General features: G+C 36.4%; 1 protein-coding gene and 1 long non-coding RNA gene across 9 annotated transcripts in view; both read left to right on the forward strand.

Moving 5' to 3' along the window:
* LOC100650023 overlaps nt 1-23,600 on the forward strand; it is a 35,082-nt gene that overhangs the window by 5,441 nt on the left and 6,041 nt on the right. For 3 of the 8 annotated variants that reach the window (XM_048404167.1, XM_048404177.1, XM_048404171.1), the window contains 10 exons: nt 679-750; nt 3,931-4,232; nt 5,742-6,079; nt 8,277-8,633; nt 10,589-11,132; nt 11,662-11,759; nt 18,487-18,639; nt 19,767-19,878; nt 21,001-21,359; nt 22,135-22,346. In XM_048404167.1, coding sequence (XP_048260124.1) covers nt 679-750; nt 3,931-4,232; nt 5,742-6,079; nt 8,277-8,633; nt 10,589-11,132; nt 11,662-11,759; nt 18,487-18,639; nt 19,767-19,878; nt 21,001-21,359; nt 22,135-22,346 — 2,547 coding nt within the window. Of the gene's footprint in view, nt 1-277; nt 396-451; nt 476-664; nt 751-3,930; nt 4,233-5,741; nt 6,080-8,276; nt 8,634-10,588; nt 11,133-11,661; nt 11,760-18,486; nt 18,640-19,766; nt 19,879-21,000; nt 21,360-22,134; nt 22,347-23,600 lie in introns of those variants that run through there. The other 5 variants (XM_048404204.1, XM_048404206.1, XM_048404178.1 and 2 more) reach the window with 4 other exon arrangements.
* On the forward strand, nt 1,716-2,963 carry LOC125384698. The gene is made up of 2 exons (XR_007223373.1): nt 1,716-2,788; nt 2,861-2,963. It is a non-coding gene; the product is annotated as an uncharacterized LOC125384698 (long non-coding RNA).

The raw sequence follows: 23,600 nt of genomic DNA on the forward strand, positions 1-23,600 counted from the left end.
GCAACTTTTAACTAGTCGAGAAATCAGAATGGTGAAGAAAAATGACGATGAAAATGATAAAGAATCGTTTAAAATACATGTTGCATAGGAAGAGAAAGCGCCGAAAGAGAAAGAGAAAGAGACAGAGAGTGAGGAAGAGAGAGAGAGAGAGAGAGAGAGAGAGAGCGACGGAGAGGGATGAGGGTGAGAGGGAGGGAGAGAGAGAGATAGGAAGAGGGAGAGAAAGACGGAGCAGGAGGAAGAAGGTAGGGATAGAGAGGGAGAAAAAGAGACAAGGTAGAATAGTGACGAGAGTGGTAGGAGAGTGAAAGGAGAGCAAACGAGGGTGTTGGTTGCGAGTCGATAAACCACGGGAAACGCGAGCACCCTTGCGCACGACTTCAACATGGCGGTCGGTAAGTGCCATTCCTCTTTTCCTTAGAACCCTCGGGTTGGTAGAGAGGAAAGAGAAGAGTTATTGGCCATTTTACAATAGGTTCGATCCAGCGTTTTTCTTCTTTCGCTCCGACAGTGAAATGAAATGATTCCGTGGGATTGATGGATATCGCGGCCATGTGCGTGCGTGCGTGTGTGTGTGTGCTTTATCGTGTTTTATCGTGTTTTATCGTGCAAAAGCAGAAAGAATCCTTTCAATCCACCTGATTAACCAACCAGTCTCTCTTAGAACTGTGTTTTCAGACGAGGATTCGATATGCGGCTCAAGGAGGCTGTCATCTCGATACCGCTGCATTCTGGAGGATTGAACAACAAGTAAGTGCAACTGCAAATTCGTTGAGTCAAAACCGGGTTAGTTCGTGATCCGTTTTCACCGTTCCGTAATCGCACAATTTCGTTTCGTCACCGTGGTCGTCATCGCTGATCCTCATTGTAATCGTGATCGTGATCGTGATCGTGATCGTGATCGTGATCGTGATCGTGATCGTGATCGTGATCATTGTCGCGCTCTTGTTGCTTTCGTTCGAAACAAGCTTTTTCGCGAAAAAGGTTAAACAGTGATTTAAAGGTTTCCGTGAACAGAAACAGTATTTCGTATGACAAAAAGTTTTCTTTCAGTCGTTCTAATTGAAAATTTCTAAACGAATAATAAGACTTCCTTGCCATCTTTTCCCCGCTAACTAGATCGAAATTTGTGTTTTGTTATCTTTCTTATCGGGTTTTTTAGGTTGACCACATTTTTATTCGTTCGATCAAAGGTACGAACTTTGTTGTAAGTGAAAAATTTAGGGGATGTTCGATATTACGTTTCGGGCTGGTTTTAATTTTGTTGCGTCAACATTTTTAATGTTGTTGCGCTTAATTTGAATTGGTCATTTAGCATCGTTTAATCATCGATGTGATAATTCCCATGAAATTAATTATTTTACATTTTTGTTCTTCGATGAATATTATTACGAGAGTGAAGTGAAACATTAAGAGATTGACATGAATAGCATCGTCATGAACTTGAGTGCAATATTTATTTCAATATCGATTAATCACGTTTCACTTAATACTGCATCCCTTTTCTTTATTATCGTTAAGTAGAGTAGCTGATAATTCTTTGTAGAATTAGTAATTAGCTCACAGCTTAACGGCGTAGCTTTCACTGATCTAGCAACGAGTAGCTTTAAATGTTAACTTAACTAGTCTAAATCGTAGAATATTTATTCCGTGCCTTATTATTAGCAATGCCAAGGCATTTAACTGAAAAGGAAAAACCATAAGGTTAGTGTTGACTCTAAACGGTTCCCTTTTCATAGACTTTACCGTATACATATATTATACATATACTCATTTGTATTCATTCTTATTATTTCTCTCTTGTTATCTCCATTTTATTCACGCATTCCAAATATTCGTGCTTCTTACGATGTCGATGAGAAAGTAGAACGAGATTAAAGTAATTATGTACCTCGTTTAGATTCTAATTTATCGATGTTGTCATTTATAAATATTTCAAACTTTTCCAAATGCATCAAACACACATACACATACACGCACGCGCACGCGCACTCACACGCATATACTATACATACAGACCACAATAAATGATTGTGCCGCATGTGTTTTGTAAACTCTCGCCCCCTCCTCCCACCTCCCGCCCCAAGACACGAGTTTTTTGAGAAAACAGTTTTACAGTTACACGTGTCTTGTTAGCGAATACAAAGTTTCTTTTGGTCGTTCAGTGATTTTTATAATTCTCTCCTGTAAATATCCTTAGACGTAAGGATCGTACATATCCTTAGCAAGCGGTTACGCGAAATTAATAGTAATTTTCTTTTCTTTAGTATTGTGTGTTGCCTTTATTACATAAAATTACGTTATCCTTTTTAATATTCGAAAACGTTGCCGCCGTATGCACGAGATTATGCGAGACCTTATTTTCTATAACACAGGCGACACGACCAGACAGAAAATAGTCTTTCCGTGTTCTAACGACGAATGTTCGAACCATCGCTTACATCTATCTTTCTTTTTATGATCCCATGGCAATGAAATTGCACATTAACGCACTAATCACTTTCCTCGGTTGATTCAAAGATTTGACGAAAGCTAGCTTGAACGATGCCCTTTTGCGTTGGCTAACGTTCGAAACTCAATTTAACCACCACCTACTATTTGATCTCATCGAAAAAATTCGTCCTTTTGCACTGGCATTGGTATACTATACTTCATACTATTACAGATACATATTTGTACATAGTTTCTCCAACCAATGAATTCATCTCTTTCATAGAAATCTGTTCCTCTTAATAAAAGAGGGAAGAAAGATGAATGTTGTTGGTTAATTTCTGACATTATTAAGAAAGTAAGTTGAAATAGAATTGAGAATTAATATTTGATTGATATTTGAACAAAATTTGTTGACTTGTCTATATAGGGAAATTGACAACGATGTCGATAAAATAGAAGAAAGAAAGAAAAAGTAGTGGGAAAAAGAAAATTAAATACCAACAGGAAGTGAAAATACACAACATATGTCGTTTACAGGAAGTATAAACAGTTTTTTTCATATGCTTTGGGAATAAGTAATTCGCACAATTTTTTAAACGAAGTGAGAAAATAAAAATTCAGTAAGTTTTGATCAATATCTGTTTAAGGTATATATAATATTTAATTATAGAAATCAACAGTTAGTTAACAGTAAGTTTTATTTTAAACCATTTTTGAAACGAGCTACAGTTTGGCAAATAATTGCACGCGTACTTCCAAACGGGACGCTATATATATGTACAATATTCACATATATAAATGAAACTGCAAAAAAGTTACTTCATCTCTGATTTCAATGATTTTTGGACACGTTAATAAAACACGTTGACATCTTGAACAATTTCTTCCTGTTAAACGTATAACCGGCGATCCCTTTGTTTGAACCGGCTTTGTTTTCACGATATTCGCATAAATCTGTCAATACCACTACCTATGTATCCTAACACTAAATCCAACCCAAATCTAGCACTTATCTTTCATTTATTTTACAATACATATACACACGCGCGAGCGCGCACGTTAGTTTCTTTAAGCCGGCCACCGCTTACGTCAAGCGATAACAATTATTCTGTTGTTTCGTAAAATAATATCCATTGATCAAATGATATGTAAGCTTTTATCAAGTTTTACCAAGAATATTTTAATTATTCTAATTATAATGAACATTAAAATACAAAACGCGTTCGAAGAAAAAGCAACGATAATCGCGCGTCGAGGTCCAAGAAAGTCAGTAAATAAAGTATATAGCGCGATAAAGCTGAATTAGTTGCTCGTAATCGCAAATTTAATTATTCGCAAAATTAGAGCGATATGAAAGAGCAGAGTGTAGCTCGTGCCACCTTGCAGACGTCTTACATGGGTGTGCTGCCTCTATATTTGCATCGTTATAGATTGTACGGGCCACGGCTAACGGAACGTATCGATCCATTTGGACTTATTTCTCTGTCTCACTCGCAGTCAGTTACGTAGGAGCGACCAGAGCCAGCCGATCGTCGAGGAGATCGGAAATCGTAACGGAACTTCGTCGACGACCGTAGATACGGTCGCCAGGAGCCACCAAATCAACACCGAATTCGTTGTGGAAGTTGCACAGGATTTTCGCGTCGCCGAAGACACGACCACGTGGTCCTCGTTCGCCATCACCCGCGAAAACGTGCAAACCAATAGCTCGAACAACGAGACCAGCAACTTGAACAACAACCTGACAGTTCCGAGAATCTGTAGGAACAGTTCCGTGGAGAGTTTGGCCGACTACGAAGGTAATCATTGTTTTTTGAAATAAGAAAAATTTTATAAATGATTTGTGTAGTTTAGATAGTTCGATCAAAGTAGAAGACGAACGGAATGTTTTTGACACGCGGGCGATGTACCTTGCAGAATGACAAGTACATAACTCGTTGATTCATTGCGTTCTGTCTTCTTTCTCGCAAAACTTTAATGTCGTATTATTCTACAGATACACGATGGACTTGATTTAATGGACGAAATTTGAGTAGCAAAGACGATTTAGGTAAAAGATTCTATTGGAAGATGACTATGAGCGCTGTGAAAATGCAGATATTTTTATGATTCCGAAAAAAGAGATTGCGATGAATTTCATTCATTTTCTGCGATCGTTATCCTGGCCGAATGCTTTGTGACTGAAGGCTAGGTTTCTGTTGAAAATGCTGGTTATGGTAGAAATTTATGGGAAGAGATTAATAATGAAATGTTTTTATAAAATACGAGGAACAATTCATCGTCGAATCTCGAGAATCATCCAAAGAACAATGATTTAATACACGGAAAAACGTTGCGCTAGAAAATTGTGTGTGTTTTTTTTTTTTTTTTTTACCGAGAATCTTGTAATTTGATATGAGTCGAGACCAGTCTTTTCAAAATAGAAATGTTCAAATAATTTGGAATTATGTTAATTAATGCATAACTGTTACATGATATTGATAAAGTGGAATTCTCATCGTATTATCATCAACTTGTATTCTTTATTGTCTATACCAGCGAGACATGACAGACGTATGTGGATTGACTAATTACATTTTTTTGAAAATAGAATTAGAAATGGAATGAAGTTGGAAGCCAGTTAAGAGCTACGGCGACGATATACGTGTTAAATATTTAGGACTATTTTAGTTTAATAGTAATCTTTTATATCTTAAATTCAGCAAATTATCGTATTTCTTAATATTCCTCCAAGTCTTTAAATTTTTTATCTTAATACCTTAAGATCATGTAACATCCATATAAAATATTCGATATTCAAGTAGAACTTTTATTCTAACCATATTCTGACATTTATCGTCTGACGTTTATCTTCTCACTGTACATACATACATGCACACACGCGCGCACACATGTATGTAATTAGCTAACACAAACAAGAAAGGAATGAAGAGGAAGAGGCTTTTTAACATCTTGACATCTACATCTTCCATACATTTACATTGCCAATTCACTAATCGCATTTCCAGCACTTTCGGCTAATTTACTAATTAATTATTATTAATTAATTACTATAGTGCAATAATAGGGAATTCTAGTAATAGTTTAAGAGACAGACATTACAAACAGCCATTACATGTATATCTGCAATTGCCAGAGCAGCGATTCGAACCATGTGAGAATGTTTAAGATCAACACGTGTGATTTAATGAAACGATTCAATGAAATCCCCGGTGACGGGCGTCTGGTGCAGCTATGATGAGTCAGTCAGTGGCACGCTACGATTATTCAGTATTCCGGCAATGTGCGACGAGCATGAAATTCCGCAGGGCGTAACTCCTCTCACGAAGACTCGTCCCACGAGTTGACACCGTCCGAGTGGTCTGACTGGTCCGAGGAGGGAAATTTGCCTTCAGGTTGCCGCGGTATCGTCAACCCTAACTATCCTGGCTTTCAACACCTGGCGCCTTCTCTTCTATCGGACACAGATCTGACAGAGGATGAACATGAGAGCTGTCCCGATTATACAAGGTTGAACGACATCGACACCAGACCAACTGAGAACGACAACGAGTACAACAACAACGTTGAAGACAGCATCAATCATTTGTGCGGTCAAAGGAATGAGAGGAAGATTTTTTATGAGAAACCTAAGTTCAATATACAGGTAAATAACATGCTTACGGATTTTGATTGTACGTTGTTTAGGAAATGAATAATCATACTAAGAAGCTGATTAAAGGGGCATAAAGGACTGTAGATAAAGGTGAACAAAGGAGGGTGAAATGTAGCGAGCGATATTTTTCCTTTTTTTTTTCTTTTCTTTTTTGTGGTGCACATCGTGAAATTACTTATAATTATTATCTTTATTTTTATCATTATTTGATATTTATACAATACTTGGCAAAATGTAATTTTCAAAATAAAGACAATGATCGAATACTGTAGACATGGATTAGATTCGGTCGGTCGATCTAGTCAACATCGATTTATAAAATTTACCATAACTTGGTTGTTTTTCAAAAATTCCAAAGTGAAATTTGAAAAAGATATATAATATACAGCGACTACAAAAAATATTTGCACATCATCTTATTTATCGTAACATTTACATACATGCTAACTAGATAGTTTCAAGTGTATTAAAATTCGTACAACTTGGCATATACTAAAAGCGTTCATATAAAAAACGTCTCGTTGGAAGATAAGGGTACGTGCAACAATCTTTTGTAGTAACTATTACATACACGTACATAGAAAAGAATTGAAAACTTGTTTCTGTGTTTTATAAAAGAAAAGAATCAAAGTCTGTTGGGCTATTCTTGTACTTAAAAGTACGATTATCAAAATCGTATTTAAGTTTCGAATATAAGTTGTACCCTTTTGAAAAATGCTAACGAAGCTATAATACGCATACAAGTATCCGCATATGGTGTTGATAATATATAAATTGTAAAATATACGAATGAATGGCAAATTCACGAATGGGAACAGTATATATTGTATCCTTATTATATTATTTATCAAAATATTTTCTGACGGCGTTATATTAAAATTAAATACTCGGTTTGTCGATGTATCCATCGGTTTCACATACTATTACTCGAAATTAGAATCTTGTTGTTCCATTTATAATTTAGACCTGAAAACAACGAAATTTCCAAACAACAAGCTTTTCAAAAGAGATAAATAAATAAATAAATATACATACATACATACATATATATATATATATATATATATATATATATATATATATATATCACTTATAAACAATTCTAACATGTGGAAATGTTTCGATTATTAAACGATACTGTTATTCGTGTTTGTGATAGACAGAAGCGAAAATTATAAATAATTTGAAAATGTAGGATTAAAGATGTTCTCAATGGAAAAAATGAAATGCTGAAAGGATTGTAAACTTGATCTTTGCAATTAGAGAATAGTTGGAGAAGTTTTGTTGCTTAATTGTATTCTAAATTAGGAACGAGCTTATTTAATCAGAAAGGTATATTTTATAAAAATATTTCTTTGGATAGATAGTTAATAGAATGAACATTTTTGAAATAGAGACCAGACAAAGTTACGAATAATGTATCGAGAAACAACCAAGTAAGTTTAGTTAAACGGAATAAGAAACTGAAAGTTGAAAACCAGAGTCACAGCTAATATCGATATCGAAGCAAATTCACGCGTTTCAAATTTAGCTACAGCTTTCATTTAAACGCCGCCTTTGTTTCAGACTGGTCTAAAATACGTTCAACAGAGGAATTCTTAATTATATTCCAATTCCCATTCGTTTCCAATTCCGAGCTTGTTCATAGTTTCTCTGTTAGTTCATAGTTTCAGATTAAATTTTTCTTTCTCAAAGGTTAACTGTAAGTTTAACTGCATAGCTGTGAAAAGCTATAACATTAAGTCAGTAACGATGTGAATGTGTCAATCACGTTCAACGACATTCCTTTGCGACTAATACTTGACTGAGACTTAACAGTGACTGAAATATACCAACGATTGCTTTCCTTCCAGCAATGCCAAACACTTTCCTCGTTATTTAATCATAGATATGCATAAATGAAATTGCTTCGCTTCATTTCCTGAGAAATAACATTGTTGCAATTTTATCAGTTTTCCTTCGCCAATTCGGTTAATACGTATGTATATTATCTTATCAATATACATCGTATTTTATTTCCTTTCCATGTATCATCGTAATCATATGGGATGCATTAGGATCCGTTCGAATGTATTATACTAACCGTCTGTGGTCTGTACGATATACGATCCGATTATATAATGACTATATGCAAGTAGTTGGTCGACTTGTTACTGAAGGGTTAAACACGAATCGACTCTGTTTCCAGACTGTAACATCTTTGTACGAGTCGGTGGTGCCGCCATCGGAGAAATGTATAAACTACGTGAAAAGCGTTGAAGACTCTAGAACGGAAGAAAAGATCCTCACGCCGAAATCGGATATCGTGAACAGCGTGGTTGAGGCGGAGACGCATTTGACGGTGCTAGAACCGGAGGAGGCGCTTGCTAACACAGTCGCAGAGGACATTACGGAATTGTCGGAGGCAGTGTTGGAGAAGAACCAGGAACGGGAGATTCCGGTCGAGGTCGAGATCGTCGAACTGACGACTAGCGTCAAGGAGATCCTCCAATTTCCGGAGATCGAGGAAATACCAGACTCGGGGAAGACTAGCGAGGTCGGTGAGGTGGGTTTCCAGCTTTCTATCATCCATGTACAAACTTTGATATCGAATAAGTTTATTGATTTATCATACGCGTATTAGAACCAATCGAAGTGAAATTGTCGAATTGTTTTCAATTGAAGCAAGTTCGAAGTAACTTTTTTGAAGAATTTATGTGACCCGTAAATACAGATATACATCTAGTAAATACATGTGCGTTGTAACACATGTAATATTGTTATTTCGACATTGTGATTATAATTTAAATTCTAATAAACTAACATTGTTTCTATATTAAACGTATCATAAACGCTCATCTCTATAAGCTAAAATTAATTTATAATTCGATAACACACCGCGTAATGGAGCCATATCTCCTAGCAAAAAATTTTAATTTCGATCGTTTAACATCTGCCAGCTTCTTGTAAATCGTATGTCATTTTGGACATTACGTTACGATGTTTACATTACAAGTTCACATTGAATCTCACAACGATAGAGATTAAGAAGAAATTGCTTAATTGTCGCAATTTTCCAAAGCGGCAGTGATACTACAGAGCGATCACTGTAGTACGAATGATTTCTGTTGCGATGAAGCACGAACAATCAAGATTAACGAGAATTCGCTTTATACCATCTGTGTCACGCTTCTGTCCGTGTATGTGGAAGACTAATAACTGCGCAGCACTGCGCACTGAACACACACGCGTGCAGAACACATCAATGTATTCAACAGAGTTCACACTACATTCCTGGTTTTAAAACAGCGTCAGTCGGCATCGACTGACGACATGTATGTATTATAGTTACGTTACACCACTACGTTAATCAGAAATTTCCGCAAACTTTAGGACTAATCAGGCTAATTTCACGAAACCATGTTAAAGCTATTTAAAGTTAGTAATATTCTAAGAGGTGATGAATTTCACGACTATATCGTGCTGTAGAACGTAGAACAAGTTGTAAAATAAACTCGAAATGGAAATCCACTGTTATACAGATTGTTATTTGAAGAAGGAAAAATTATTCGTATGATAGGAAAATTTGAAAAATTGATAAAACTCGTTTTATCATGGGCATATTTCAATATCGTATTATTCGTAAAAAATATCCTTGTTAATGCCTTTATATTGTCTATTACGTACAGGTATATTATTTTATGTCATCCATATCTCTATCGTGATATTATCTTCGTGTTATATAGTTCTTTGCGACGGTTTGCTGTGATTTTCTGAAGCCATTTCAATCGCGTTGTTTCACACATTGACAAACCACTCCATCGTAACATGAACATATATTCTATTCTAAACGATAGATTCTAAGCGATATGGAAACTATCTAAATGAAAGATGTTGCGATATTAGAATATAAAATATCATGATAAATATCATAGATGTAGCGAAATCATGACTATTTAACCATTATGCACCAATGACAATTAATCAAACTGATTCGTTATATTACAGATAGAATATTGCGGCAAATATCTGTTGCATAGAATACTAGAATGCTATTCAATACCACTTACCAACAAATATTCAACCAATTGATATTCACGAATTAAATTAATATTTAGGTTTTCCAATAATTTAATATATTCGCTGTTGATCGTGCTGCATTATATCGTATTGCGTTATGCGATACTCAATTTTTCGGAAACCAAAGAATCGTGTCCCGCATCTGTTTCTGCGTCGCACACATACACGCGCATTATAAGAGTACGCTTTTCAAGTATAACACGATACGTGTATAACAGTGTACACATTACTAGTGTACTACTAGCGCACATGCTATATGTATATAATATTCTCCATACGATGCATAGCGTTGAATAAAAGAGAAAATGAAAATTTAACTCGAATCACGTTTACGATAAATACTAAAGGAACTCGGTAAAAATCGAATGAAAAACGTCCGATACATCCGATCCCATTGTCCGTGAAGCAAAAGGAAGCGGCTAACGAGCATTGTCTTTTCAGACAGAGGATATCGTGGTGGAGCACATCGACCTGATACGCGAGGCAAAGGAGTTGCCTCACCAGGCCCGTTCCAAAATAGGCAACCGTCAGACGGCCACGTCGAGCGGCTCCGCCGACGACGACTCGGAGAGCAATACCGACACTGACAGTTATCCGGAGGAGCAGCCCACCTACACGAAGCTCGAGGAGATTGATCTGCTCTCGAGCATCGGCCGTGATATCGGGGTCGATCTCGAGAAGTACGTGCAACCGGTACCAGACGTGGTCGCTATGGAGGCACTGGATCCTATTCACTCGTCCACGCGATCCTCTGTTCCCACGAGCAATATGACGAAAGACGACATGCAAGATACGAATAAGCTATTGGACCGTGATCTTCCGGAAGCATCGGGCGCGGATACCAAGAAGAAAGAAAAAATGGTCAGGAATCAAGCGAAACGCAGACAACAGCAACAACAGCAACAGCAACAGTTGCAACAGTTAAGAGCGGCGAACCCACAGAAACGTCCGGACAAGAGAAGAGCTGATGCAGACAATGGACCAGGTATACTTATTATAACGTTATTATAACGACATTAAGTCAGATGAAGATTGAATATTTTAACCTTTTATCCAAGTATCGTGTTATCCAAGTATCGCGTACACTTGCCGTGCTTCTTCCCATCTCATAGTAATAAAATAAGATTTATAAAACAAAAATTATTAGGAAAAAAAGATAAATAAAAATGTTAATTTGTTTTTTTCTTAATTCAACTTGTGTACACTTGCTCATTTTCGTTCAAACGATCGCTTATCTGTAATGCATTATATGTATATGTTTTATGTTTTATGTTTTATGTATACGTATACTATATATCATATTATACACATAATATTTCGGTGACAAATAGCCTTCGGTGATAAAAAGGTCATACGACCATAATAGTAAAACTAGAAATGAAATAATTATGATGGGTGACGAAGAAAATAATAAAGTAAATATCTTCATTTTCTATTTGACTCGACATGCAATAACTTAACATTACATAATTAAGATTGTAACGATATCTCATGCGATCTTCTCTCCATGGAAGGTGGCTTCGACGTCTACAATATCGAGACAGCGATGCCAAAGATCGATCTGGATGCGATCGAATCTCACCTGAGAGCTGCACGCGAAGAAGAACGACGAGTGAGTAAACACCTTTTTACATATGTCTAATTGTACGGTGTCGTGCGTAGCAACGTTTTTGTTACAAGGCCGATTCAAGAGAAACGAGGTATGTTAATGTTGTATTTCTCGAATAATAAATTGTAGTAGAAAGGGTAATGGTAGAAAGTAACGAAACGTCGAACGTAAGCGTGCAACTGTTAATTACGATCCCGTAATTTTTGTATGGGAAGGTAAATTTGGTAAAATTCAATGAACGTCCACGCGACGATATTGAATCGTCAAAGGCCGAGATATACTCGTAATCATAAATGTCGGCCGTTTTATGTAAATAAAACTGTAAATGATGCGGTAGGCGTACACAATGATAGATATCGATCTCAGTTTAGGTGCGATATGCGATATAAAAATTGTTGCAACTACTGGTTTAGCGAAAAACTGGAAAGTCTCCGGTGTATTTCCCATTGTGGAATATCTTCGTTAATTGAAACCATAATGTTTCCACTTGAAAATCAAAGAAATAGAAAACGCAAAAGTTTGTTTAACTAGTCGAGAAACTTTCTTTGAACATTAATTAACCTAATTATTTCTCAAAAATGGAAAAGAAATACAGGTTTTCTCCTTAACTTTTCTTTTTGTTGGGAAACAAGAAGAATTCTGTCGAGTTTAAATGACAATTGGGAAATCCCGTTTAACCTACTTTATCGGTGAAACAGTTAGCGAAGAAAACGAATCCGTGAAAGAGAATGTTTCACTTGCGCGTAGGCTCGATCGGCTGCTTGCAAGAGAGAAAAGAAAATCCGTGTAATTCCGGACGAGGTGTTTCGCGCGAGTAATTTTTTGACCATTGACGCGGAAAATGAGGTCGATGAGGCTTGGGACCTCGGTTTCAGGGTCCCGATAGCGAGTCTCGTTAAATGCACAGACGATCTATATTCGCCGGCGTGGCGCAATGTCCATTGTATGGAAATGGGGGGAGCAGGAAACGGATGTCGCCACGAAGAGGATCAATGCAACCGTCATGTCAGATAGAGTGTGACACTATTTAGCACGTAAAACCTTCGAGTAGCTTTAACGATGCGTAATAAATTATGAGAGAAAATAAATAATGGAGACGATAAACACGTTTTTGAAAAGAATTTATCGCTCGTTATGTGCATGTATAAATGCACATATTACTTTTCGATATTTTATTTTTCTTTTGCGTAGAAAATCAAACAAATCGACGTGTTAGTGGCAGAGAATACTTGCGTTAGCTTGAAAATGAGAATGAAAATATAGAAAACCGGACAAAATCATTAAAATGTTCCTTTAGTGAAATTACAAATTTATGTACACGGACCAATTTGAGAAATAGTATTTTTACATAATTGCGTGTCAAAGTAACTTAATTTTCATTGTTTCGATTCAGGATTGCACGGTATCGTATTGCGAAACATCGTGTATCTACCGTCTACTTCAAAATTTCGTTTAAACCAGTACTTGAATTCCAATATGTGTCGGTAAATGTTTTCAAAGAAATGAAGCATCATACGTTTATTGACGTTAGAAAGAATATTTCACCATCACATTCGTATAGATATTACAAATTTATGCGTAAAAAAATAATTACGACTGATTTATCATAAACTAATGCATAGAAGGAGATTTCGTTTTACCCATAAACCAGTTTTGATGAGGTGCAACTAACTCTCTAACATCTTCGGTTCACGTATCATTGCGAATCAAAATCTCAAGTGGCCGTAGGTGAAAAGAGTACTCGAGCGTGAGCAGTCAAGCGAATCATTTTGCGTACAATTTGTGAAGGTACATATACCATCTTTAGCAGTGATAATCAAAAGATTTGTTTCGAAATACCAAACGTTTTACAAATAGAAGTACGACTTTTTTAGAAAAGCAAGTGCGATTATAGAACTAACAAGGACAAGCAATACCTATGAAATACTTATAAAAGCATAATTTAAGGCATTCGAGAGAAATGTTGAATCATTATTCTCTAAAGTAATTGAAATCGTTAGTAAATAAACTCTTTGCTTGATTAATACTCTATGTATATTTATTACGTTAAATATTAATAGAATAACAGAATAGAATAAGCAGTAATTCACTTCCTAAATTACTATTGTCGTTTATAATTTTTTAAATCGATCAATATTATTCAAAAGAATTATATCGGGGAATAATCAAATAATAATATCCAATAAGTAATACAGTAGCTAATAGAAAATACTATAGATCAGCGGTAAAATCAAATTTTATTCGAATACTATACATCAGCGGTTAAATTAAATTTTAATTATTATACCGAATAGCTGATTTTTTCGAATAATATTCAAACGGCCAACCATTTGTATTAATTAATTAACCATTCGTCGTATCAGAATCTGAAATTGCTTAGTTCGAACTGTTTTGCCTTACGACGTACAGCTGACTTGCGCTACTGAATCAACCGTCTGTGCTTCTGAACGTAGTTCTCTCTTTCTCTCTCTCTCTCTCTCTCTCTCTCTCTCTCTCTCTCTTCTGTTTCCCGTGAAAAGTCGAAACTACTTGCCGAACTTTAAACCGTATAATTGATCAAGAATAAAGACTAAATGTTTCCTTGTTGTAAACGCGAATAAACACGAACACTGGCGCGTTGAATAAGCAAACCACTTTCACCGAACATTGTGAAAAGCTAGTTCAGCCTCCGTAGACGGTTAATGGCACCATCGGCTTTACCACCTCCTTCGAGTAAACCTTACCGGAAGATCGGTTCGCCGCTCACTTGACTCATTTTATGCCAGTCCCGTGTTGTTCTCGTCTGGCGCGAGTCCAGTCACGTCGTAAGAACTCTCCAGTATCTTTCCATGTTTTCGATCTGTTTTATCACGAGTAGAAAGCTAGAAAAAATATCTTGTCTCTATGAACGACAATGAAAGACAGTGAATCGTGTGACTCGAGATAAAAGTTTAGTTGGTTGATCGAACAGCTATTTGCCAAGCTACGTGAAATTTACTAAACTTTAAATGCATCTAACATCGACAAACAGTGTATAAAGTTTATTTTCACTCGAATCGTCGGCAGTTCGATCTTCTTTCGCATCCGTTACTTGCGGAACGATGTTTCGTTGGCGCTGCGGCTTACTTTATGAGGGTCAAAGGAGAAATTGATATTCTTGGCGTGATAAATGCGACGAAGTTTGAATAACAGTGCCCTCGTGATCTTCTTCGACAATTTGGTTTACTTTAGTAGTGCTGTGTAACGATTAGCGAAAAATTTATTTCATCATGATTCGTTGTACATTCTGATCAAAGAATCCCGAATATCATATAGATCGTATACTTTTTGAAGGTTATGTTGAATATTGGTATAAGCTTGGCGAGGAAAATAGCTTGGCGATGTTACTAGAGATGGCGTGCAAAATCACTGACATTTGATGATTTATGATTTATTACGGTGATTGCAGAATCACGGTTATGGTCTGATTCTAGCTTTATTCATGACTATAAACGTGATTCTGTTATCTCGAGTGAATTTGCTCACTGTGATCGTAATTCTTCATCTTGATTGTCTGTGATCATTTCTTATAAAATACTTCGATATAGCTTGCACAAAAATATCTACGTATAACGTTAATTTAAAATTACGTTACGTTTCCTTCGTCTATCATAGATTCACTTTACTTAATTTTCGAAACGAGGAATTATCCATTTTTTTCTTTGCTTTTTTTCCATCCTACGTCAGTATCTTAAAATTCTGAATTTGTCCTTTCAGTTTCAAAATTGTTGATACAAAATATACGGGTTGTGATGCTTGCAAAGAACGGTTATGCTGTTCATCAATCAGAAGCGATTACGAAAAATCGCAAATCACTGTGAAGAACCAGCGTGATCGGTAACGAACGTGATCGAATCACTCTTGATTCACGTCATCTCTAGATACTACAATATAGATCGAATCGTCATAAATCGAAAGGCGCGTGTAATTAAATTATACTTACGTTTCATTTGCATCACAAAACACGGTCTCGTATCTAATAGCGTCTTGTGACGTTGTTCGTCTGCCTTTTATTATATATAATCGAAGGCACGCGCCTCAGTGCCTTCGAACTGAGGTGAACAAACGCGTTAAAATATCGTTTGTGACATCGGTAGAAAGAAGGTCCAACTGTTGGGAACAAGCGAGGATATCGATTGAATTGGAAATTGATTCGCAAAATAGCATCAAATTCTTCTTAAAGAAAAAAGAAAAGACCTTTTCTGTTTACTTTTTTAGTAGGTGGCGTGTAGTTTTAAGATTTTAGATTTTAAAATTGATATCTTAAAAATATTTACATCTCTTCGTACAGTAACTTGATTACGATGAATCCTACATTATATATGTACATTAGAATATTAGAAGATTAGAAAGATTTCTTGTTGATATTGTTACTACTCGTAAATAGTATTCTTGTACGGTATTTCAATATCTTTTTCAACATGTTTGAATACAGAGAGGACAATAGAAAGACTTTTAGATCCGTTTCTTCTTCTACATTCAATGTATTTCACCAGACACCTACTCCAATCACTTGCAAATCATATTCAAAGGAAATTATACCACAGCAATTATATACACCATAAACATCGTACTCCGAGAAAATTGATTTTAAATTCATTGTCGATTAAGCATTCTTCATCCGCTTTCAATGTCCATAATTACTACTTTTCATTAACTCTATAACGTTACCTTATTGCTAGACTTTCATTTTTTAAGTAGAACCAAGACGAAGCCAATTCTTGCTAGAAATGAGAATGACGATGATTAATTTGAGAACAATGTCGACGAAAAAGTAGTCTCCGACATAATAATTCCCTCGACGCAATAGAAAAACGAACGATAGAAGAAAGCTTTCGCGCTACATCACACGGCGAATGAATGAAAAGAAAGTAACCAATAGATAATATAAGAAAATTGGATTTCCATTCTCGTGCCTTGCGCATATAACGAATAAGAGATCATTCGATGAAACCATTTATCTATTACTCTCGAGCTGTCCGAATAACTTTCTTCTCGGCATACGAGCAAGAGGAAGAATTTATTGTTGCGCGCGATAGCATGTAGACGTAGCACCTATTATAGGCATGATGAACGAAGAAATATCAACGGGTCTGTCAAATCTGTCGGCTTCATCTCCTTCCATTAATGTTAATGGTTTTCCAATTCGCCTGTTGAACTCCTTTCGTAATGGTATGCGGAGATGAGACTGTGTAAACAGAGTGAAGGAAAAATGCGTGTGGTGTTCTTGTGGAGATAAACAGTTGACAAGGAAAAGCTTAAAACGTGAAAGAACAACTAGAGCAAAATCTTGAAAACATGGGTAGTAGCAACAAGACAAGAAAACATTATAAAAAGGACTCCCGATTCGTCACGGATCTATACACATTTACATACGATGACTTCGATCTCGTAAGATATACATACATAGCCTGCAATACATTATCAATTATCAGCCGAAAGAATGGCGATAGATTAAGCACGTATATATATACACGTACATATCTCTGTTTTGCCGCTTAATGCGCTTTAAAATAATGTTTTATAAAATAATATTATAATAATAATGTTAGGATCGTAGAATAGTAAATGTATAATAGCGATATAACAACTAGGTAGAAGGTAAAAATACGAATACCGATAAGTAACGAATAAGTAGGTAGTCGATAAGCTGCGGACATTTATGCAAACGCACGATGATGAGTATATTTTTATAAACATAAGAATACATCCGCATATCCTGTAAATACGACACGTAAAGATTTTGGTGGTCGCATTTGTTGGTAATTATTGAAGAAATGGGCCGACCACGTCTTAATTATTAAGTATTAAATATAACTAAGAATATAATTGTTCGTTAAGAAATTGTGAAAATAAGTATAGGGTTGGTAGATTTCTTGTTTTCAAATCTAAATATTTGCGATAAAATTAAGAGCAACGGATAAGACATTTTTTATCTACCGATATATATATGTGATATCGTAGGCAAAAAGGCCTAAGATGTTGGCCGAACTATAAACAATGTCGCGAGAGCCGCGGCATCGTCGCGTTCATCAATGTTTCGTCGGTCCTTTCAAGTGAATAGTTTCGTGAAAAAGGCCTGCGTGACCCTAGCCACGGGCGTTTACGGAACACGTGCGCGATAGGGCGGAAAAAGACAAAGGGATGCTAAAGACAGTGTTAGTCAGTTGAGAAGTTGGACACAGTGTTAGTTGAGAAGCGAGAGTGAGCGAGTGCAGAAGCCGGAGAGTGTGAATCGGGAAGTCGAGAGCCGAGTAATAAGACGTGCGACAATATTGTAATCAGTTCGTTGTTTTGAATATTATTTATTAAACCAAAACATCATTACTTGTCCTTCCTCTAAAGACACATTTAAGTTACTACATATATATATATATATATATATATATGCGCCTTCCTTCAAATTGAAGCATTTGGAAAGTAGTTAAAAACGACACCGAGATGTTATTACATACGAGTTATTATTCGCCGTCTAATTTCACGCAAATACAAAAGTTCAAAGCGCTAAAGGAAAAAGGGGAAAGAAAGACTGTAGTGTTGCTGAATACATCGAGCATTGCATTATCACCTATTACTCGTCACTGTCCTTTTGCTTTGCGCGCGAATCTCTGTCGCCATTCGCACGGCTGAATATCATTCTGATCATTTTTATCGGTGATAATCAAACGTATCGATCGTTAAATTGAATTGACTTTCATTTCTGGAACATCAGGATGACGATAAAGTGACCGAGAAGGAACAGCCAAAGTCGGAAGGAACGACTTTATTGCTACAGAAGCCCGACGAAACAAAAGATGTTGAAAGGGAAGATCTCGTTATGCGATTCGATAGAGTAGCGCGAGGAGAACCGGACGAAACTTTTCAGGTGTGACTTCCGGTGACCTTCCATTCTAAAGAATGCTTCCTTTCTAAATAGTTTTTCCTACTAGTTGCGAAATTTTATTAAAGGGAAACGGTTGGTTCATAAATTCCGTTACGGCGCAGAATCATCACGGTTTACTTTCAACTTTTCGTAAAAGTAAGATTTTATAGTTCGGTTTAATATACATATTTATATCGAGTGTAAACATATTACGGCATATTAGATAATTCATTAGAATAATATCTAATTATGGTGGATTTGTAATTCTAATTGAATCATAGTAATAGAGGGGAATAGTCGAATTCCAATTGCATCATTTATAATAAGAATAGAATTTTTAGAGAAATGATATTTTTAAATAGTAAAGATTCGATATTCCTATATTTTCTATTAGTAATCACGATTATTTATTATATATAATTAGATATTAATATTTGTGACTACATTCTAATTTCGAGAATACATTCATTCGTATTAATTTTGAACATTTTTACTTACTGCATGGTTTATTTTCAAAAATTATTCTTAATTAATCACAAATAATACGATCATTCTTGTGTAGGAACCACTTTACTCGAATTTACGTGTAATGTACGTAATGTAATTTACGTAATAATAAATTACGTAACCACATATTAAAATAAAAATTCTATCGAAACAGCATTCCATCGTTACGTTACAAAATATAGGATCAATTACTTATTTAGAATTTAAATGCTTTGAGAGACGTTTGCTGTTCCTTATCACGTAAAATCATTATAAACATCGCTTCTAATAGATATTATAGTTCTACTATTATTGATCCATTTTGTTTCGGTTGGCAAACACCAATTACTCCTATCCTTCCCACTCGTCACCGTGTAAAAATCATAAAGATAAGTACAATAAACGGATAATCTATCGACAGCATCCCTTTTCCTTTCCAATTAATGACATATTATACGTAGTATAATGTCTAGTGTCTAATGTACAGTATACGTTAGAGAAGTTAAATACAGTCAATATCGATAATAAGTTCACTCTCACGCATAGGCGCAGTTTCGAAAAAAGCAATTAGGAAGAATTAAAGCACGAAGACGGTTTTCTGCCACCCTCGTGTTTGCATCTTAGATTTCTCTGTTTGTTCACAGCGGCGAAATGATCGCGAAGAGATACGAAGGAGATTGGCAATGGGTCCAGACGCTGAAGACTTGCGCGCTGAACGCGGAAGAAAACCGAGTCTCCAGTCGCGGCTTCAAAGCGGTCCGTATCACTTGAACATTTCGCAAGAAGCGTATCTCGTTAGTCGCATCGTTCGTGGAAAGGCATCGATTTATACCCATAGATCATTTATAGTTATATTAACATTATTATTGATCGACGAATAACTGCAATGGTATATGATTATTGGTTTAATGTTTGGTTTTTTCAACTTTATTACGGATATGTATCGCGTGCGTGGCGTGGAGTGCGGACTCTGGCGATATGTGAAAGATTTAAGTTAGAGTAAAATTATGTTTATTTATGGAAGTAAATAATTTTTCAAGGCATGGAGACCGCTTGTTTGAAAACGCTACACCATCTCGAACGAACGGTAATTGGTTGTGAAAATGTTATACAATATAACATTGAGATTTTGTTTATTGAGAAATTAAGGCGAGCTTAAGCAGTAATAACGCCGAATTTATATGTATATACACCTATATACATCTTTGTTGCACTTTTCATTTTATTGATTAGTATGGAAATAATGGAAACGCAAGATAAGTTTGGTAGGGTAAATTCCACGCTTTAGGTAAATCTTACAAATATCTTACTGTTTCGAAATAATTGTGAGAGCAGGTTCTAGTAGAATTAAGAAAATCAATTAGTAGTAATTAGTATCAACTGAAATATGTTCGACTGTATTTCTATCAAGAATATCGCTTCTTCTTACAAAATTTATCAATTAAATAATACGTAATAGATTCATTGAATGATTGAGATTGCTATACTTGAGCCCGAGAGAAGGTATAGAGTTATTATTTACTTCGTTATAAAATAAGAGATCAACGTTGCGAAAAGATAAATAAAATAAAAGCCAATTAATCTCTTCATAGATAATTCTAATAGCAACCTACGTAAGATGTTCTTGCGTTACATACTTGTTTGGTTGAAAACAAGTCTGTAAGAAATTATTAAATCAGCTCAATTTCCAGTAAAACTTGGTTCGTGTAGCATCTTGATTGGAAAACAAAAACTCAAAGGTACAAAAAATTATGTAAAATAAAGACAAATTAATATCTTCGAAGATAATCTATCCTATATACAGAGATAGATAAGCGTGTACAATATCATTTTATAATTACAATATTTTACATTTACAAAATCAATTGCATTCTTCAGGGATGAATCTGCAGATCTGCTTCATGAACGAAACACCCTCGGACACGGAGTCTCCGTGTTCAGAGAACGATGCATCCCCTGGATCCACGCCGAGCCTACTGAACTCGAAGCAACAACAGAAACAACAAATGCCAGTCAGACCTCAAGTGCTGAGCCTTCCACCTTTGAGACTAGATAGCGGTTTGAATTCAGCACCGATCGACGAGGCCGACTTCTTCGCCAGACAGGCCAGATTGCAAACCGAGGCACGGATGGCCCTGGCACAGGCCAAAGAAATGGCGCATATGCAGATGGAAGTGGAGAGGCAAAGGCTAAAACAAAGTCCCATTACCGAGATGGTGCGATCTAGCCTCGAAAAAGTAAGTTTTATCATATTGTAGTATCGGAAAAAGGATAGGATTAGGATAATTTAGATTTGTAAAATTCTCCTAATACTATTTATTTAAGATAAATAAAAATAACAGAGATTAATTGGACAGAGAACGATAAATGTTCAACTTGAACTAAACGCAAAAATCTTATTCTACTCAAATCACTCTCGCAACTCTATAACGCAACAACTCGATCTCTCTACAACGCTAGCAACTCTACAACTCTAAAACTCTAGTTTTCTTAGCTCACACTGTACGTCTTTTGCATTCGTTCTCGCCGACGTCTCAACTAACACTGTCTTTAGCATCTCTTTGCCTTTTCCCGCCCTATCGCGCACGTGTCCCGAAAACGCCCGTGGCCAGGGTCACGCAGGCCTTTTCCACGAAACTGTTCACTTGAAAGGACGGACGACATATTGATGTACCCGACGATGCCGCGGCTCTCGCGACATTGTTTACGGTTCGACCGATATCTTAGTCCTTTTGTCCACGATACTACAATATATCAAATAATTTCACATTGCTAAATATGATTCAAACTTTTTGCATCTAATCGTGTCCTTTCCTTTCCGCGAGTTTCCTAGTTTCAAGAAAAATATCTTTAATTCGAAAAGTCTTTGATCAAACGAAGGATACTGACCAAATTATAAATTAGATTTACAGTGAGCTCGTCGATTAGCGGTTGCCTCGATGATTTCGATGATTTTTAAATGTGTCATAACTTCTATGACATCTTCAACGACTCTTTCGTTATGATCCTTAGGTTGGCGTTCAGCTAGGTGAGGATAGGCGCAGATTGTCTCGAGTACTTTTAACGGAGCTAAATGTCGCGCAACTTCAAGTAGTCGCGAACGATTTGCATGCAAGAATCGCTGCTCTGAACGAGGCTCTGGTCGAAGGACTTTTGAGAAGAGACGACTTACACATGGAACAGGATTCGATGCTCGTCGACGTTGAAGATCTCACTCGATATCTGTAAGTTCTTCGCTTACACTTTATACGATTCTAACTCGCTCTCCTTCTTCTACTATGCCTTGTTCTACGCCTTCTTCTACGCCTTCTTCTACGCCTTCCTTATTCCTTCCTTCATCCTTTCAAGCCACGATTATACAAAAGAGCGATAAACGGTAAGCAAACGATAGTGAGTAAACGATAAGCTGCTGTGTGTGGTCTATATAAATCTATAGCAGGAATTCTCAGACTTTATTTTTCGCGTACCACTCGTATATCTACATGAATAGAGCCACGTACCATCGATTAAAATTAAAATTAAGATAAATGTTATAGTGCGCGGCACGCGTATGCTACGCTTCAGCGTAGCATTCGTAGCATTGTTGGAACATGCTACGAATTTAACTGATTTATGACGCGTAAAAGGTATTAGAAAAAGTATTGGAAAAATTTTAAAAAATTTTTTAAAATACCTGCAAACGAATTAGGTAAATGACGCTGCAAGTTTGAAAGAAGCGATCGATATAATAGATCGACAAGGGTTTGACACAACATAGTTTTGAAGTTCGCAGCTTTAGATTCGGCTCGATGATTATTTTAGTTCGGAATTAATTCTTTACCATGACAGAATATTCGCTTTCACGCGAGTAAGTGGGTAAAAAATGCAAATGAAAACTTGCTGAGAACCGCTCCTTCTTGCCTTTGGTGAAAATTCAGCTGGCCGAAACGTTGTGAATTCGATTTTTGAGCCTCGTTCGCAAGACAGCTCTGTTAAAGATTCTTCCTCGTCGTTAGAGTTCCTCGTCGAAAAGTTTCGCCGAGTATTTGGGCGATACTCTACCATGATACGATATCACTGCCAATTCGTATCGCTGAGGCGGTCGTTATTAACTTTCAAATGGTATAGGAAATAGGCCACATAACAAATGAGCGACAGAGAGGCGACCCAATTTTCGCCGCTACGTCGTCATTCCTTTATTATGTTAATTGTTATTGTAGTAGATATCCGAGCGACAAATAAATACATAGTAACTAATGATGAATGCGAAGGGCTATCTTGATATCGAATCTTTAACAGCTGAACCGCAGTGTAGGCCGATTTTATGACAGGATAATCGTAAAGATTACGGAAATGAGTCTCTGAAGTAGGACGTAGGACGTAGCCGCTCGTGTATGATTTTGCCGCTTATCGCTCGTCGCTCTCTGTATAATCACGGCCATAGATGTTTCTTTAACGATAGTAGCGTTTTCCGGGCAAGCTATGACGAACGTTATATT

Source organism: Bombus terrestris, chromosome 1, assembly GCF_910591885.1.
Source record: "Bombus terrestris chromosome 1, iyBomTerr1.2, whole genome shotgun sequence".
NCBI classification, from domain to species: domain Eukaryota; kingdom Metazoa; phylum Arthropoda; class Insecta; order Hymenoptera; family Apidae; genus Bombus; species Bombus terrestris.